This window comes from Chiloscyllium punctatum, chromosome 48, assembly GCF_047496795.1.
Source record: "Chiloscyllium punctatum isolate Juve2018m chromosome 48, sChiPun1.3, whole genome shotgun sequence".
Taxonomy (NCBI): domain Eukaryota; kingdom Metazoa; phylum Chordata; class Chondrichthyes; order Orectolobiformes; family Hemiscylliidae; genus Chiloscyllium; species Chiloscyllium punctatum.
In genome coordinates this window covers 38,576,049-38,596,302 of record NC_092786.1, presented here as the reverse complement: position 1 = coordinate 38,596,302, position 20,254 = coordinate 38,576,049, and the positions used below count along the sequence as shown (strand labels likewise).

Here is a 20,254-nt window from a genome sequence, read left to right as displayed (position 1 = left end):
GGTGCCGGAACACTGGAGGTTGGCAAACGTGGTGCCATTGTTTAAGAAGGGCGGTAAAGACAAGCCAGGGAACTGTAGACCAGTGAGCCTGACCACAGCGGTGTGCAAGTTGTTGGAGGGAATCCTGAGGGACAGGATGTACATGTATTTGGAAAGGCAAGGACTGATTCGGGAAAGCCAACATGGCTTTGTGTGTGGGAAATCACGTCTCTCAAGCTTGATTGAGTTTTTTGAAGAAGTTGTTGAGGGTAGGGCGGTAGATGTGATCTGTATGGACTTCAGTAAGGCGTTTGACAAGGTTCCCTATAGGAGACTGATTAGCAAGGTTAGATCTCATGGAACACAGGGAGAACTAGCCATTTTGGTACAGAACTGGCTCAAAGGTAGAAGACAGAGGGTGGTGGTGGAGGGTTGTTTTTCAGACTGGAGGCCTGTGACCAGTGGAGTGCCACAAGGATCAGTGCTGGGTTCTCTACTTTTTGTCATTTACATAAATAATTTGGATACGCGCGTAAGAGGTACAGTTAATAAGTTTGCAGATGATACCAAAATTGGAGGTGTAGTGGACAGTGAAGAGGGTTACCTCAGATTACAACAGGATCTGGATCAGATAGGCCAATGGACTGAGAAGTGGCAGATGGAGTTTAATTCAGATAAATGCAAGGTGCTGCATTTTGGGAAAGCAAATCTTAGCAGGACTTATACACTTAATGGTAAGGTCCTAGGGAGTGTTGCTGAACAAAGAGACCTTGGAGTGTAGGTTCTGGTGTCCTTCCTATCGTAAAGATGTTGTGAAACTTGAAAGGGTTTGTAAAAGATTTACAAGGATGTTGCCAGTGTTGGAGGATTTGAGCTATAGGGAGAGGCTGAACAGACTGGGACTGTTTTCCCTGGAGTGTTGGAGGCTGAGGGATGACCTTATAGAGGTTTACAAAATTATGAGGGGCATGGATAGGATAAATGGACAAAGTCTTTTCCCCGGTGTTGGGGAGTCCAGAGCTAAGGGCATAGGTTTAGGGTGGGAGAGGAAAGATATTAAAGGGACCCAAGGGGCAACTTCATGCAGAGGGTGGTACGTGTATGCAATGAGCTGCCAGAGGATGTGGTGGAGGCTGGTACAATTGCAACATTTAAAAGGCATTTGGATGGGTATATAAATAGGAAGGGTTTGGAGGGATATGGGCCGTTTGCTGGCAGATGGGACTAGATTGGGTCGGGATACCTGGTCGGCGTGGACAGGTTGGACTGAAGGGTCTGTTTTCATACTGTACATCTCAATGACTCTGGGGTATTTGGATTTGTACAGAAGCACAATTAGAGTAGTTAATCAATATCCTCAATAACCATACCACACAAGAAAAGCATTAATTTTCTGGACACCACTACTTAAATTCATACAACACCAACATGCATAAGTTTGCAATAATCTTTTTTGAAATAACTTTCTCATGCATACAAAAAAAGTTATCCTCCAAAATATTCGTCACAAACCAGTGAGATCACCGCTTCTGTGTTCTTGTCACATATGCACAACACTGGAACATTTTAACCAGACAGTTATTCTCCTTTATTACTGCATGTCAAATATGGAGCTTGGATTTAACTTTAACAATTAACACTGTTCATTATAGAAGGATCCACTGTATTCTTTCTTTGCTGATATCTTCTGAACATAAGCAGCCTTCGTCGAGCGGTTCCATATCCAATTGCAAGGAATTAATTAACTTGGTGATTTTAATGTTTCCTTGGAATGGAACCAAGTAGCTAAGTATTCTGTTGTTAGATTTCAAGCCACCTTATCCCCATGGTAGACCCCCTTCTCCCAGCACAACCCTCGTGAAGCCCTCCTCCCACTCATGACCCTCTTACAGGTTCCTTCTGCCTCATAACTGGATAGGAACCTCCTTCTTACCACACAATTCTCTTGCACCTGCCTCCTCATCTTCTGCCCACTATGGCAATTATCTTACCTTGGACCAGGCTGACAGATTTTGTGGCCTCCAATCCTGACCTTTACAAATTGTATACTTGAACCCAGCCCTTATTAATTGCACACCCAATCCTGGCCATGTTGAAAGGTATCCTCCATGATTTCCTCACTGCAGTCACTTAATTGTTCATTTCTCCTCAATTCATAGACTGTTCCTCTTTGATTGGAGGAGCAGCACCTCATCTCTTGTATTCTATCGTATTTACAGGGCTATCTTTTCCTGTTCACTGCTGTGATTGGATTTTTGTGGTAATTTGGGGATTTTTAAAGGGTGTATCTGCCTGCTCTCTGTATGTATTTTGAAAATGGCAGAAAAATATTAACTTTAAGTTGGTTAATACTTGTTTAAAAAAAAATTGCAAGGACTGTGGTAAAAGTGATGAAGCAGACAAATCCAATAACTATGTCAAGAAGTCTTCAGTGGTAGAATTCTCACCTGCCACGCAACAGGCCTAGGTTTGATTCCTGGCCAATGCGTGGGCGGCAAGGTGGCTCAATGGTTAGCACTGCTGCCTCACTGCACCAGGGACCCGGGTTCGATTCCAGCATCAGGCAGATTGTGCAAACACCACACAGACATTCTCCCCATGTCTGCGTGAGTTTCCTTCGAGTGCTCCGGTTTCTCCCACAGTCCAATGATTTTCACAAAGAAGTGCAGGTTAGGTGAATTGCTAAATTGCCCATTGTGTTCAGGGATGTGTAGGCTAAGTCCATTAGTCAGGGGAAATGTAGAGTAATAGGGTAGGGGAATGGGTCGGTGTGGGATATTCTTCGGAGGGTTGGTGTGGACTTCTTGGACCAAATGGCCCGTTTCCACACTGCAGAGATTCTGTGAAGTCACTTTAGACATGCTGTGCCAAATGGCCTCTTTATGTATAACATGACATGGAAAAGGATCAAATGCAAAAAATCAAAGAAAAACACCGATCGTTTGGATATGTTTCAAGAGTGGGATTTGCTTGAATATCTTTAGTGACCCTGAATACAGAGTTATGTTGAATTGAAACTGAAGGATGAAGGGAGTGCTATGCAAACATTGTTTCCAGTGACTTGTCATCAAAAGGGATACAAATGACTGAAGTGGCTAGATAAGTTCAGAACAATGAATGAATTCAAACCCATTGTCATTGCAGACCTATCGATTGGGACCTTTGTAGTAGCAACTATGGCAGATTAGTAGGCATGAGAACATTTTAAGTAATTTTGATTAATTTTATATTGAATTCACTTTGAATTTTTAGTAAAGCTGGCTTTGTTATGTGTTCCAATCTCCAGACCAGTCCCTAAGTTTTGTTCTGACTTGATGAGGGGCCAGGATCTTTTAGTGTTGAGCAGGGGCGGCACGGTGGCTCAGTGGTTAGCACTGCTGCCTCACAGCACAGGGTCCCAGGCTCGATTCCAGCCTCGGGCGACTGCCTGTATGGAGTTTGCACTTTCTCCCCGGGTCTGCGTGGGTTTCCTCCGGGTGCTCCGGTTTCCTCCCACAGTCCAAAGATGTGCAGGTGAGGTGAATTGGCCATGCTAAATTGCCCATCGTGTTAGGTACATTAGTCAGAGGGAATTGAGTCTGGGTGGATTGCTCTTCGGAGGGTTGGTGTGGACTTGTTGGGCTGAAGGGCCTGTTTCCACACTGTAGGAAATCTAATCTAATCTATATAAGAATAAAAGGGTGGTTATGGTAGTGGATTTTAACTTTCCAAACATCGACTGGGACTGCCATAGTGTTAAAGGTTTAGATGGAGAGGAATTTCTTAAGCGTGTACAAGACAATTTTCTGATTCAGTATGTGGATGTACCTACTAGAGAAGGTGCAAAACTTGACCTACTCTCGGGAAATAAGGCAGGGCATGTGACTGAGGTGTCAGTGGGGGAGCACTCTGGGGCCAGTGACCATAATTCTATTTGTTTTAAAATAGTGATAGAAAAGGATAGACCAGATCTAAAAGTTGAAGTTTTAAGTTGGAGCAAGACTAATTTTGACAGTATTAGGCAAGAACTTTGAAAGCTGAGGAGGCAGATGTTCGCAGGTAAAGGGGCAGCTGGAAAACGGGAAGCCTTCAGGAATGAGATAACCAGAATCCAGAGAAAGTATATTCCTGTCAGGGTGAAAGGGAAGGCTGGTAGCTATAGGGAATGCTGGATGACTAAAGACATTGAGGATTTGGTTAAGAAAAAGAAGGAAGCATATATCAGGTACAGACAGGATAGATCGAGTGACTCCTTAGAGTATAAAGGAAGTAGGAGTATAATTAAGAGGAAAATCAGGAGGGCAAAACGGGGACATGAGATAGCTTTGGCAAATAGAATTAAGGAGAATCCAAAGGGGCTTTACAAATATATTCAGGACAAAAGGGTAAGTAGGGAGAGAATAGGGCTCCTCAAAGATCAGCAAGGCTGCCATGGTGTGGAGCCACAGAAAATGGGGGCGATACTAAATGAATATTTTGCATCAGTATTTACTGTGGAAAAGGATATGAAAGATATAGACTGTAGGGAAATAGATGGTGACATCTTGCAAAATGTCCAGATTAGAGGAGGGAGTGCTGGATGGCTTGAAACGATTAAAGGTGGATAAATCCCCAGGACCTGATCAGGTGTACCCGAGAACTCTGTGGGAAGCTAGAGAAGTGATTGCTGGCCTCTTGCAGAGATATTTGTATCATCGATAGTCACAGGTGAGGTGCTGGAAGACTGGAAGTTGACAAACATGGTGGCACTGTTTAAGAAGGGCGGTAAAGACAAGCCAGGGTACTATAGACCGGTGAGCCTGACCTCTGTGTTGGGCAAGTTGTTGGAGGGAATCCTCGACAGGATGTAGATGTATTTGGAAAGGCAAGGACTGATTAGGGATAGTCACCATGGCTTTGTGCATGGGAAATCATGTCTCTCAAACTTGATTGAGTTTTTTGAAGACGTAACAAAGAAGATTGAGGGCAGAGCAGTAGATGTGATCTATATGGACTTCAGTAAGGCGTTTGACAAGGTTTCCCATGGGAGACTGATTAGCAAGGAATACAGGGAGAACTAGCAATTTGGATACAGAACTGGCTCAAAGGAAGAAGACAAGGTGGTGGAGCATTGGACAAAGGAAGAAGGTGGTGGAGCATTGTTTTTCAGACTAGAGGCCTGTGACCAGTGGAGTGCCACAAGGATTGGTGCTGGGCCCTCCTCCTTTTTGTTATTTACATAAATGATTTGGATGTGAGCATAAGAGATACAGTTAGTAAATTTGCAGATGACACCAAACTTGGGGGTGTCGTGGACAGCGAAGAGGGTTACCTCAGATTACCACAGGATCTGGACCAAATGGGCCAATGGGCTGAGAAGTGGCAGATGGACTTTAATTCAGATAAATGTAAGGTGCTGCATTTTGGGAAAGCAAATCTTAGCAGGACTTATACACTTAATGGTAAGGTCCAAGGGAGTGTTGCTGAACAAAGAGACCTTGGAGTGCAGGTTCATAGCTCCTTGAAAGTGGAGTGGCAGGTAGATAGGATAGTGAAGAAGGCGTTTGCTATGCTTTCCTTCATTGGTCAGAGTATTGAGTACAAGAGTTGGGAGGTCGTGTTGGGACTGTACAGGACATTGGTTAGGCCACTGTTGGAAATTGCGTGCAGTTCTGGTCTCCTTCCTATTGGAAAGATGTTGTGAAACTTGAAAGGGTTCAGAAAAGATTTACAAGGATGTTGCCAGGGTTAGAGGATCTGAGCTACAGGGAGAGGCTGAACAGGCTGGGGCTGTGTTCCCTGGAGCGTCAGAGGCTGAGGGGTGACCTTGTAGAGGTTTATAAAATTGAGGGGCATGAATAGGATAAATGGACAAAGTCTTTTCCCTGGGTTCGGGGAGTCCAGAACTAGAGGGCATAGGTTTAGGGTGAGAGGGGCAAGATATAAGAGATGTAAGGGGCAACTTTTTCATGCAGAGGGTGGTACGTGTATGGAATGAGCTGCAAGAGGCAGTGGTGGAGGCTGGTACAATTGCAACATTTAAAAGGCATTTGGATGGGTATATGAATAAGAAGGGTTTGGAGGGATATGGGCCGGCTGCTGGCAGGTGGGACTAGATTGGGTTGGGATATCTGGTCAGCATGGGCGGGTTGGGCCGTAGGGTCTGTTTCCGTGTTGTACATCTCTATGACTCTATAATCAGGTGAAATTTGGGGCTCCCAAGTCATTATTGCAACATTAAAGCACAGGCTTGAACAAAAACCTCATACTTTTGATGGGTATACAGCATAGAGTATTTATCTTCTATTCTAATATACAAGGTTAATTTGAGGTAAATATGAATTAACCAGAATGCAGTCAAAACAGTGCCTTGCACATTGCTGGCAGATGTGACTGAGACCAATCCCTTGCATTTGTTAGCAACCCTATAAATGTTATAAATCATCAAGAGTCACACCAGTCTTGTTAATACCCAACCATCCTCCTGAGGGATTTTCATTCTTCACTCTCAAAGATCTTGCTTCTAAACTTCCTCCAACATCTCTCCCGTTGGGACATTTCACGGTGGTACAATGTCATTTACCAAGATTTCATTTCAAAAACTGATTCATCGGCAAACCTCTAGCTCCTTCTGAGCTTTCGTATTTACGTGGCCCAAGCATATAGGATCACTTGCCTGTAGCCTCTTCTTTTGGATTGTTTCTTCCCAGTAATTGGGTACTTCTGTCACCACCCTCTCCTTCAGGTTATCTTTGTGTCTGGATACCTAGCAGAATTTAAGCAAAACAATACTGTGTATGTTTAGCAGCAAAGTTACTTTTTTTTATAATATATTTTTATTAAGAAAAAGATAGATTTTAAAATATTACAACAAATACAAAACAATGCAATTCAAAACAGTGCAAAAATTGTACAAAACTAAACCCAAATAATAATAAAAATTCCCCAACTCCCCCTCCTATACAAATGTATAAACATATAAAGAGAAGTATAAAATTTAAAAAAATCTAAACTAGCAACTTAACTAACTAAATAAATACCGAACAACAAACAAATAAATAGTACTAACTCAGCCCAGCCAAACAAAACACTCATACATTCACAGTTCCTCCTCTCTGGATATTGGACTGATGAAACACAATCGTTACGGCTATATAAAAGCCCTTGTTAGTGTGGCAGATAAATCTGTGTCCAGGTATTTCAAAAAGGGTTGCCATGTCTTGTAAAAATTCTCAGTTTTGTGGTGTACCATATTTGTGAGAAAATCCAGGATAATATGCTCCATAACAATCTTCCGCCAACCCGACAGGCCTGGGGGATTTTCTGATATCCAACCTAGCAAGATATTCTTCCTTGCACAGAATGTAAGAATATTGAAAAGTTTTTCCTTATGCGAGTCTGCAGGAAATACAATGGGTAGGCCCAAAGGAGTGAAATAGGGTCCTTCTCCACTCCACACCTAAAATCCTCTCCATTGCATCCACTCCAGCGCTCCAATATGTTTGAAGCCTGTCACAAGACCAAAGACAATGGGTAAGAGTACCTGTACAGACCTTGCACTTGGGACATGCTGAAGATACCCCTGGTTTAAATTTTGACAAACGGTCTGGGGCTAAGTGGACCCTGTCGAGAATCTTCAACTGTAAAGCATGGGTCCTATTGCAAATTGATATCTTCCTTGCATTCTCCCAAATATCCTCCCATGCCTCTGAAGAAATTTCAACACCCAGCTCTTTCCCACATCTTGCAGAGTCGATCAGACTCATCTGAGGTGGCACCCCCCAATTGGTGATATAAAGTCCTGACAGAGAGTGTACTCTTAGCCCTTAGTACCCTTCTTTCTACGTCAGATTTGAAGGGATCAGTCAAAAGTGTGGTCTTTTTGTTGAATAAAATCCCTAATTTGAAAAAAAAACAAGAGAGGTCTCTATTAGGTAACTCTTACTTCCGTACTAACTGATCGAAGGATATCATTACAACTCCCTCAAATAAATCACCAATGCAAGATATACTCCTAGCTGCCCAACGTTTAAATCCTGAATCTATCATACCCACTAAAGGTGTAAACAAAGATGTTTTGCCAATATTACCTTCCCTCTGCCGAATTGCCCTCCATGCTTTAACAGTATTGATGACTATTGGGTTATGGCAATATTCCCTCACTGTCCTCACCTTATCCAAAAACAGCAAACTGGTAAGGGGTCACCTTGCCTGGGAGGCTTCGATATCTAGCCATATTGAAAGAGGGTCCCCACAAAGCCAATCACTTACCTAGGTCAACAGGGAGCTTAATTAGTAATTTTTAATGTCTGGAAGGTCTACTCCCCCCCAATCTGTGAGGCAACTGCAGTTTGGCTAATTTAATGGGCTGTTTACGGTGCCAGATAAAGGAGCTGAACCAACTGTTCAGTCTCCTAAGTGTTTGTTTATTGAAAATCAGGGGGAGCATCCGTACAGGGTATTGCAAAGGAGGGAGAATATTCATCTTGAGCGCTATCCAACCCAACCATGAGACTGGAAGTGCCTCCCATCTTTGGAGATCTTGTTTAATTTTTTCGAATAATTGAGTAAAATTGGCTTTGAACAGCCAATCCAGAACTGGAGTAATGAATATGCCCAAATACATGCAACCCCCCTGTGACCACCTAAATGGGAATCTACAGTCACTCAAGAGCCAACTCTTTCATAAGACCACCAATAGGCATAGCCTCTGATTTAGCAAAATTAATCTTTTCCCCTGAAAAAGCACCAAACGTCTGAATGCATTATATCAGGCAAGGCACTGAGACTGCTGGAGTTGTCAAGAAAATTAGAGCATCATCTGCATACAGCGAGATCTTATGTAATTTTGACCCCACTTCTGGAGCTGATATATTGAGATGTCCACGAATGGCCTCTGCCAACGGTTCAATCACCAACGTAAAAAGTAATGGTGAAAGGGGACAGCCCTGCCAGCTGCCCCTAGAAATATTAAAATTGCTTGATCGTACCCCATTGGTAATGACCGCAGCGCAAGGTACACTGTACAAAACCTTTACCCATCTTATAAAAACTTCGCCCAGACCAAACCGGTCTAGAGTATAGAAAAGGTACGGCCACTCAACTCTGTCAAATGCCTTCTCTGCATCGAAAGAAATCACCAATCCCTGTATTGACTGCTGTTCGCATGCTTTAATTACATTAAGCAGCCTCCTAACGTTATTGGAGGATCTGCGATCCTTTATGAAGCCCGTCTGATCCTCTTTAATAATGGAGGGTAACACAGTCTCCAGCCTTAATGTGAGAGTCTTAAGAGAGGATCTTAAAGTCCACATTTAAGAGCGAGATGGGCCTGTATGAAGTACAGTCTTCTGGATCGTTCCCTTTTTTTAAGGATAAGTGAAATATTGGCCTCTCTGAGATGGTGGGAGACAAACGTGACCGTATGAATCATTAAACATATTCAGCATCAGGCCTGACAGTATACTTATAAATTCCTTATAGAATTCACTGGGAAGTCCATCAGGACTGGGCGCCTTTCCACTCTGAAGCTGTCTCACAGCTTCCTGCACTTGTTGCTCTGATAATGGGGCATTGAGAAAGGACTGTTGTTGGGGAGTCACGCCCGGGAGCTTCAGATCTCTAAAAAAGGATTCCATTTTGGCCTGCCCCTCCTCCATTCTCAGACTGATATAACTTAGCGTAGAATCTCTGGAACACCGCATTAATCTTTTTAGAATCACATGTTAGGTTCCCAGAAGTTTCCCTAATTGCTGTGATGGTTTGTGGGGCACTTCTCTTTCTGGCAAGGTATGCTAAGTATTTGCCTGGCTTGTCACCATGCTCATATAACCTTTGCTTTGCAAAAGCCAGCTCCTTCTTTGCAGTCTGCATGAGCATGGAATTTAGTGTAGACCGCAGTGCCGTCATCCTCTGTAGTTTGACCAACAAGGGTCTGTCAAAATAGGCCTTCTCGGCTGCCTTCAACCATGCTTTAAGGAGACTTTGCTCACCCTTCTGCCGCTTCCTACTTGTGGAATATGAAATAACTAACCCTCTGGCATAGGCTCGGTTGATAGCTCATCTGTTCTCTGGGAAACTGCCAAAGCTTATGTTGATGTCTAGGAATGCCCGAAATTCCCTAGAGAAATACTCCACAAACTTGCTGTCCATGAGAATAAAGGGGTCCATTCACCAGTACCTTGAATTCACTGCAATATCCTTAATTTTAACCATGATGTACACTGGAGCATGATCCGAGATGGCAATATTACTAATCGTACAAGATGCCACCAGATCCAGGGTTACCGTAGGGGTCAGAAAAAAATCGATCCTCATGTGACATCTGTGCGGATTGGAAAAAAATGTGAAATCTCTACCTGTAGGGTGGAGACACCTCCATTCATCCACCAATCCTAATTCCCCACACAAACCCAATAACTGTTTAGTTTGTGCAGAGGGTATCGAGGGACCTTTAGGCAACCTGTCTACTGTGGGGTCCATGAGGCAGTTAAAATCTCCCCCTATAATGATGTGCCTAGACTTGAGACTTATCAGTTTAGAAAAAGCATCTACCAAGAATTTAAGAGGATGAGCTGGGGGACAATAAACATTTAAAATGCCATATTCTTCCCCATTTATCAAGGCTTTAAGAATTACAAACCTCCCGTAAGTGTCTTTAACACATTCCAACAATTTAAATGAGAGATTTTTCCTAACCAATATAGCCATTCCCCTACTTCTGGTATTAAATGATGAAAAATAAACTCAGTCAAAGCCATTCTGCTGTAACTTCAGATGCTCCTTGTCATCCAAATGTGTCTCCCGTGACAAAGCAATATTCACCTTCTCCTTTCTAAGACTCGAGAGTACCTCTTTCCTCTTAATTGGTGAGTGACTTCCCTTGATATTCCAGCTATACCATTTAGTCAAATCATTAGACATAATCTTCTGCAGTTACATTTAAATTCCAGAGAGGAGGAACCCGAACCACAAATTGTTGAGCCTTAGTGTCGCATGGTCCACGAAATATAAAAACTACATAAACTAAAACCACTCCATTTAGCAAACATACAAAATTATTAAAAATAAAAAAACCACCAAAACCAGAAAACAAACTAACATATAAAGCACCAACAGCGCTGAGTAGGGGAACTCACCCCCTGTCCGGAGGGGGCAACTCCCTGTCCCGAACTGCCCATAAATAGGCATCTAACCATTGCAACCACCTTCTCCCAGCTAGAGCCGCATCGCAAGCACAAACTAAAAAAAAACACCCCATAGAATATCAATATGAATAAAAAAAATTCTTCCATTTAAAAAAAAAGGGGAGTAAATACCCCACCCATCCTTTGGTATGTCCTAAGTTAGAAATTTAAAATGTACATCTTAACCACCGCCAGACATAATTTGGTTCAAACTATTATCAATAGAGTGAAAAAAAGGGGAAAAACAAAGCTCCAACTGGATTTCCTCCATTTCTTTTACAGAATGATAAACGCATACCCAAGCAACAATATTTATACATACTACAATTGTTTAAATTAGGTTAGTTTGTCCACAGTCTCTTGCCTTCTCCGTTGTGTCAAAGAGATGCATGGATCCATCTCAGGTGATCCGAAGCACTGCCAGATATCTCGGATTACTGAATCCCAAGCTCCTTCACTCTATTCTTGACACCATCATGTGATTTTCATTTCTGGATCACCGCCGCTGAAAAGTCCTGAAAAAACATGATTGTAGACCCCTCGTAAATTAGGGCCTTTTGGATCCTTCCCCTGGAGTCTGGAAGCCTCCATGACACACTCTTTTTATCCCTGTAATGATGGAACCGCACCAGCAAAGGCCGAGGGCGTTGACCCAGACCTGACCTCCGTGCTGCGACCCAGTGAGCCCTCTATCTTCAATCTTCTCATGCCAGTCTCCAAGTCAAGGAATTTCGGAAGCCAGTCTTCAACAAATTCCGCAGGCCGCTCACCTTCCTTACCCTCAGGCAGACCGATGATCCAAATGTTTTTTCTCCTGCCCCTGTTTTCAAGATCATCCACTTGGTCACGCAAATTACGAACCTGCGTCTTCAGGGCTTGGATCTCTTCCTTAAATGAACTGGCATCAGCTTCCACCACTGTGACCCTGTGCTCCACCTCATCCGTCCTCTTCTCCAGGTCTCTCAGCTGCTGCTCGTACTTCTGCAGCATGAGAGAGACTGGAGCCAGCTTCTCTTCAATCTGTTTCCCCAACATCTCGCGAGATTTTGAGAGCTGGTTCACCAGGTCCTGGAGAATAATCGGCTCCCAGGCTGAGCTGCAGGCCTGGCCTCAGATGCTCCTCCTCCCTTTTTAGGCATTTCTGGACAGCTGAAAATACAGGTCAGTCAATTTTTAAATGTTTCTTGGGGCTCCACAATCTTTCCAACGCCCCAAGAAATCTTGAAGACCTGGGTTGGGTGGGTTAAAGGACCGTCCTGCTCCTGCTGCGATGTGAAGCTCTGCAGTGCGATCTTCTCAAATCGCCGTTATCTTAGATCCCCAGCAAAGTTAGTTAAACTGGTTGCAAAAGTATTACGTGCTTTTCCATGCTTGTCAAAGATATATTAGTTGGAATATGCATGATCCTGAGAGGTCCTGCTAGGATACATGTGGAGAGAAAGTTTCTTTTTGTGGGAGATCTTGAAGTAGGGGTCCCTATTTTAAAACAGTTTCTAAAAATAAGGTGAGGCACTTCTTAAAAATCTTGTAAGTTGCTGGAACTGTCCACATGACAAACAGTGGAAGGAGAGTTTTTGAAGCAAAGATGGATAGATTTTTGGTAATCAAGGGGGTAAAGGTTACCTGATAGATTTGACTGTAACCTGAAATCCACATCCCTATCATGATCTTAATAAATGGCAAATCAGTCTTCAAAAGACTTTTTCTTGTTATCACGTGCGAAGTGATCTATATTCAATATTATAATTGTGTTACTGTTAGGGAGGTTCTGCCAGATAATAAGCCATTGGTTTAAAATTAGAGAAAACCATAGAGGTTTCATTGTTTACTTCCAGAAGTTCATTCTGATTTGTTTTCGGTATTGTTGACAAAGCTGTGTTTTGTGTTCAAGGTTGTATGGCTTTGCATTGCGAACTTTCAACAATATTGCTAATTCGTAGTGAAGTTTTTTTTATCAGTGGTGAATTTTGGCATATTAAATGTGTTCATCTAATTTTTTTGTCAAGTGCATTTTTGGATTTGAAATTGTCTGGCGTAGATATTTTGAGTGTTTGCTCTTGATTATTTAAAAATCATTCATGGGATGAGGACATTGCTGCCTGGGTCAGCATTTGTTGCCCATCTCTAACTGCCCAGATAGCAGTTGAGTTAACCACATTGCAGTGGGCCTGGAGTTACATGTAGACCAGACTAAGTAATGGTGACAGATTTCCTTCTCTGAAGGACATTAGTGACCCAGATGGGTTTTTCCAACAATCGACAATGATTTCATGGTCATCATTAGACTCTTAATTCCAGATTTTTAAAATTGAGTTCAGATTCCACCATCTACTGCAGTGGGATTCAAACCTTGGTCCTCAGAGCATTACCTGGGTATCAGATTAATAATCTGGTGTTAATAGCACTAGGCCATCGCATCCTTTTGTATTTTCCTGATCTTGAACATGTTCCTTATTCTATTAATATTCTGAGTAAATGGTGGGGATTAGGGGGCAAATGTTCTTTCTCATGCCTTCCATAAACAGCTAAATAAGCTCCCCAGTTGGAAACTTTTGAGTTCTACGATTGAGGTTTCTAAACTTGGAAATATTTCGAATGATCTGTTACTCTGTTGTGATGCACATTTGTGTATTCTAGTGCTCCCTGACTTTCTTTTTTGGAAGAAGATCACTTTTTGAATTTGAGTGCATCCAGGATCTACTGCTGAAAAATGTAGAATAAACAATTTATTTTTCGTGCTATATTAATCTAAAACCAAATTTATTTATTTTTGTCCCTTACTCATCAGGTCTCAGTGTGACACCTATGACTGCAAATTATCTGTCAGTGCCTTGAGGTCTGGGCTGTAATTTGAGACTGCTACTTACATAGGGCCAATCAAATTGTTATCTGTAATGTGGGTGCAGTGTATGAACTTGATTTTTTTTCATTTGAGACAACACCGTAGCAGTGGTATATGAAGCCAAAATAAACCATCACTTTAAAAGCAGAGGGTAATGGAAGCCGTATTTTCCTGCTGAGTCACCAAAAATCACTATCCCTTAATAATACTTATCTTCAGGTCAATTCCACTTCTTTCTAAGTGAAACATCTGATGGAATTTGATAGGCCACCAGAATGTTTACTTGAAGGATTGGATTTGGGGCGCATGATGATTTGTTCTTTTACAAGTGGGCAGCACAGTGGCTCAGTGGTTAGCACTGCTGCCTCACATAGCACCAGGGTCCCAGGTTCAATTCCAGCCTCGGGTGACTGTCTGTGTGGAGTTTGCACATTCTCCCTGTGTCTGTGTGGGTTTCCTCCCACAGTCCAAAGATGTGCAGGTTAGGTGAATTGGCCATACTAAATTGCACCATAGTGTTAGGTCACTTAGAGGGAAATGGGTCTGGGTGGATTACTTTTCGGAGGGTCGGTGTGGACTGGTTGGGCCGAAGAGCCTGTTTCCACACTGTAGGGAATCTAATCGAAATCTAAATCTAATTCCTGAAATTGCCTGTTGAGCTCTTCCAGGTATGGCCAGAGGTTTTCTGGGTGGAACCATTTTTCTTTGATTATTTGACCATCTTAGTTGATCATCTGTGAATGTATTTTTTATTTTGTGAGATATAGCAAACACAAAATGATACTTCATTGCAGGCCTAGCCTTTAACAGCTGATTATGAAAAAACTAATGAGCTTTCAAAATGGCTTCAGCTCAGCAACTTTCTTTGTCTGAAGCCTTTCAAGGAAAACTATCCTTGATTTACTGTGTATCATTTAGTTATTGTTCAAAATTTACCTTTTCACTTATTGATATACTTGTGTGGCATACAAGGCAAATACTCTCGTATAATTGAAGAGCATGGTGCTGGAAAAGCACAGCTGGTCAGGCAGCATCTGAGGAACAGGAGAATTGATGTTTAGACCATGAGCTCTTCATCAGGAATGAGGGGGTAGCCCAAGGAGGCTGAGATATAAATGGGGGAGGGGTAGAGATGTGCGGGCAGGAGGAGAAGGTAGTTGGGATGGTAGGTAGATGGTGGGGGATGATAGTGATAGTCAGAGAGGAGGGTGGAGTGGATAGGTAGCAAGGAAGGACACTTCAAGAGTTGGAAGCTTAGATCTGGAATAAGATGGGGGTGTAGGGGAAATGAGGAAACTGGTGAACAGAAATTTTGTTTTCCTGTTCTATCTGAAAGTTGTACATTTTCGGTTTCATTTAACCAGGAATGTATTTTTAGCTAAATTAAAATCCAAGATAGCATTAGCTACTGACCTTCAATGGTGAACACAACTTCAGTTAGAGATACGACCAAAAAGCCAAGTGTACAGACTTTTTTTAAACTAATTTTTTTAAACATAAATTCTGCACTTGAAATGAATAATTTCTAAATGTGGATGTGGAAGCTGCATTTGCTCACCTTGTGGTTTGTGACATCATTCTGCCACTGATCATGCTGCAGGTTTGTCTCTGGATTCACACCTCAGGAGCAGTGAAATATTGCTGGCTGCTTTCAGGTGTGGAGGGATGGGGTACTCCTTCTGTAATTCATGTTCTGGCTTCTGTCACTTTGATATTGAATGTGGCTTGATGTTGTATTCCCCGTAATTTTTCTTTGGGTTGTGTGGGACTCTGAGCATTGTGCATGGCAGTGCTTATGGAAAGCGAAGTCATGTAGCTGCATAGCAATTAATATACACACTGCTTCAAGGTTAACACAGACAATGTATGAGGGACTGAGACTTGGATCGACTCTCCGAGATTGTGGTCAACCAATCATTTATGCTGTACCTATTGGAAACCATAGATGCAGTCCATAGCATATGGTAAGGTGTCCACTTCTTCCAACAATTTTAGCTTGTGCTTATGGTAGGAAGATAGCTTTCACAAATAGACAGCTTGTCTGATGAACTGAAATCTGAACCTTTTCATATGCTTTTCGCAAGGAAATCTCCTTAACTAGTATAATGTGCAAAAGCCTACTATGTTTTGCCTATTTGAGAAATAGAAAAACCACACTGGAAAGCCATTGTTCTCTGACTTTTGCTGGGTATTTTCTTATTGGGGTGTACTGAATGGGATCTCTATCCAACTTGGTACAATGCTTAATTTGAAAGGCTGTTTTAGAAGTGGAAATTTCACTACCTTTCTTAACTTTTGTCTACTGTGGTTTTGATTTACTTGTAAAAGGTATTTGCACTTCTAATAAAACTTATTTTTGATTTCAGCAAGAAGTGATGAAGTTTACAGATCTAGAAAAACTCTACCTCTACCTTCAGTTGCCTTCTGGTCCTAGTAACGGAATCAAAAGGTAAAACTGCCATTGATATTCTGTTGCTCTTTATTTAGAGCTTCAAGGAACTCTGTTTATAAATAGCAACTCATTGAAAATGTGCAGCAACAAATGCTGTAACACTTTTGGGGGACAAATCCATTATTTAAGTGTTGCAAAATGGAGTCCCCATGAATTATGAAAGCCATAACCTAAATAAAGTAATATATTGCTAAATAATTTTGGCAAATAAATGTTAAAAATTTCCAAACACATTGGTTAAGCACCACAAGATTGTTAATTTTAGCTAACTATATTTATCATGCTCTCATACATTCTTGGGATCCTTAAGTAAATATACTTAACCTTTTGAGACTCTAGTAGCTCTTTATTATGAAAAACACTTTGTTCTGAAATTGTTTCAAGTTGATTCTGATAAAGCTAGATTATGAAAAAATTTAGCATTGTGTTGATTGGCTAACTTTCAGGGTGAAAAGGACTTTCAGAACAGCACCAGAGTTTGAATCACCGTTAGTATGCTTTGACAGGGTTCACTCCACAATTTTACCAATCTCAACCATGCTGCTGCAGAAAAGAGAGATACTTAAATTAGATGAAAAGCCACCTTTGTCATTTGCAGCTGAAGCAACCATTTGAGAGTGATATGGATTAGCTAGGAATAGGTCACCTATCATGATTTCAGTTTTGTAGAGACACAGCTTCAGGGACAGTAATCATGGAAAATGATGTGTGTTTTCACCTGGTTAGCAATATGTCATGCAAAATTGCAGTCGGGGAAAAAAGGGGCAAGGGACATTTTGCATTTTCTCGTCCAAGGTTCTGATTTTATATGGCAGTAATGTTGATTTCCAATTAATATTTTCTTAATTTGGCAGGAAACATTCAATAGGTCATTATTCTTGGTCATGTTCCATGTGAAAACTACAGCCTATTCTTCTTGTTATGCTTTTGTCTAGAGTCACTGTGCAAAAGGTTTTTCTCGATGCTGTCTACATGGCAGACTGGTGTAATTGAGCCTTGAAGCCTTACTCTAAATGTTTGACATCACAGATCATCAAGTAGCCTTATACAGTGCTTACTAGCTGGCCTCAATATTGTTTCCTCTCAATATTAAGTCAAGAGACCTATACCTTCCTATTTAATCAGCTGAATTAATTTTGGTTTCTTTTATGGAAGTTTAATATATTAGGATAATCAGTTGCAATAATCTTGGAAGTTTTTCTTTGTACATTGTAATCGTTTAGTTGATTATCTAAACTATAATGTAAACATGAACACATTTGAAGAATAATCATTATCCTTCTGCTCAATAGGGTACATCCACTACAAATTTTTAGTGTTCTCTAGTACTTTTTTTGTTTGAAATAATTGGATTAACTTGTCTGAGAAACTGTGATTATGAAGCTTTTATATTTAGGTAGTCTATTATCTGTGCTAATCCTTTTGCATCTCAGCAACTATTGAATCCAGTGGTACACTACTATTCAAGAAAGGAGGGAGAGAGAAAACAGACAACTTACAGGCCAGTTAGTGTGCAGTTAGTTGTTAGGAAAATGCTGAAATCTATCAGGATTTCTTAATACACTTAAATTATAACATGATCAGATAAGTCAACATGGTTCTGAGAAAGAGAAATCATATTTAACAAGTTCATTAATGCTGTGAGAATGCAATTTTTTTAGATATATGAAAGGAAGCCAGTGGATGTAGTATATTTGCATTTCCAAAAGCCAATCCATAAAGTGTACCACAAAAGAGCGTACCTGAGGGTTTTGGATTTATGGATAATAAGATGAAAGGAGGATTGACTCATGGGGACAGGAAGAGTGATGGATAAATATCATATTTGTAATTTGGTTGTCTATAATGAATGGTGTGCTGCAGAGTCACTGTTCGGGTTTTTGTTATTTACAGTCTAGTAATGATTTGTATGAGGAGATAGTGTGATGTACTTTGTGTTGCTGCCAATACAAAACAATATGAAAGTATAAGCTGTGAGGAGAATGCAAGAAAACCTGCAAAAGAGAGGGGGGCTAATCCTGTTAGAAGATAAAATGGCAGGTCTCTGTGTAGAAAGTTTGTAGAAGACGTTAATCCATGTGACACAACTATGATTTACACATGTAAGATAGGAAACCTCTTTTGAAATCCCTTTTGAATCTTGGGCCTGAATTTCATCAACCAGGTGGATGACCCACTGCAGCAGGGTTATTCATGGTGTTTTAGTGATAAAATAGTTGATACTTCTAATGCTATTCTAACAGCTCACAATAAGTAGGGCTGATGGGGATAACCGTGCAGCTGACTGGAGAATCCAGCTTTCTTTTAGTAAGTTATTCCACAGATTTTTCATTCCAAATATTTCTAAAAACTGAGTTGAATATGTTGTGTTGATGTCATTCTAACATAAAATACAATAGTGACCAATGAGAATTATTTTACTGATATAGTTATGCAGAGATCTAAATGAATTTCTGTATTAAATTTGAAAACAATGTTGAATTTGTATAACATTTTAGAGCCGGTTTTCTTAGGGCTGTGATCTATCTTTTTTATTTTGGTGCATTCCTTCGTGTATTTTTATTGGATCACAGAATCAATAGTTTGAACATCTGTTAAACAAAAGAGGTCGACTACCTTTTGAGAAAATTATTATAGTAATTGCTGCTGTTGTCTCAAATCTGTTGACTTTTGAGCTTTCAGCAACTAATTTTACTGATGATCATAAAATGAAGTCTAAAACATGTTTTTGGTTTATCAATATACGTTGAGTCATCTGTTATAACAACGTTTGTTTCATTTACAATAGATGATCATAAAAAAGTTATGATTTGAGTAATATTTCCTTCTTTTAATTCTTTTACTGGGTGAGAGTGTTGCTGGCAAGGCCTGCATTTGTTGTCTATCCGTAATTGCTCCTTGAGAAGGCAGAGGTGAGCCACCTTCTTGCAATCATTTGGTGGAGGTATACTTTTCATACTGTTGTGGAGTAAGTTCCAGGATTTTGATCTAGTTACAGTGAAGGAATTGGTTATAGTTCCAAGTTGAATGGCGTGTGACTTGAAGAGGAACCTCTCATGGAGATGTTCCCGTGGATCTGTTGTCCTTGTTCTTCTAAGAAGTAGAGGCAGTATATTTGAAGGTTCTTACCAAAGGAGACTTGCTGAGTTGTCGCTATGCTGTTGATAGGGTGATCGAATGCTTAAGATGTAAATGGTGAGAGTCAAGTGACCTGGATAGTGTCAAGTTTTTTGTGTTGTTGGAGTTGCACTCATCCGGACTCCTACAGAATACCAAGTCTCTGACTTGCTTTGCCAAGTTAATAATTGGAGAAGGTGAGTGAAAGTAATTCTATGTATTTTTAAAAAAATCAATTTTCAGAAACCTTTCAAAATGGAAAGTGATCGTAATTATGAGGTGTGTGTGTAGTATTATATATATCATTAGCAAATTTATGACTTGGTAAATATCTGTTTAGAGTTGTGGAATAGGTGCAGCAGTTCAAGTTTTCTTTACCGAATGCACATTTTGTTTTTGCAGTAATCCAAGTTCTTTGTCATCCAGTCGTACGCAACAAATGCATGCTTGTAACTGGATCCGAAATCATTTGGAGGACCACCCAGATACTTCACTGCCCAAACAAGAAGTCTATGATGAATACAAGTAAGTATTGCTATAGAAGACCTGACAAACAATGCTGTTTTCATCTGAAACATAATTCACAAGGACAATTTAATTAGGGTATCTTAACTCTGCATTAATAAATATTTATTTCTGTGATTATATATACTTTCTATCATTGTTTTATTTTAATTAGTTGTCATTTATCAACAGACTTTTCTTGATTTTAACTATGAT

At 40.8% G+C, this 20,254-nt stretch overlaps 1 protein-coding gene across 1 annotated transcript in view; it reads left to right on the top strand.

Moving 5' to 3' along the window:
• Window positions 1-20,254, top strand: part of rfx7b (regulatory factor X7b) — an 88,344-nt gene that overhangs the window by 32,241 nt on the left and 35,849 nt on the right. Inside the window, exons 3-4 of the mRNA XM_072564987.1 lie at window positions 16,332-16,414; window positions 19,937-20,059. Coding sequence (XP_072421088.1) covers window positions 16,332-16,414; window positions 19,937-20,059 — 206 coding nt within the window. The remainder of the gene's footprint in view (window positions 1-16,331; window positions 16,415-19,936; window positions 20,060-20,254) is intronic.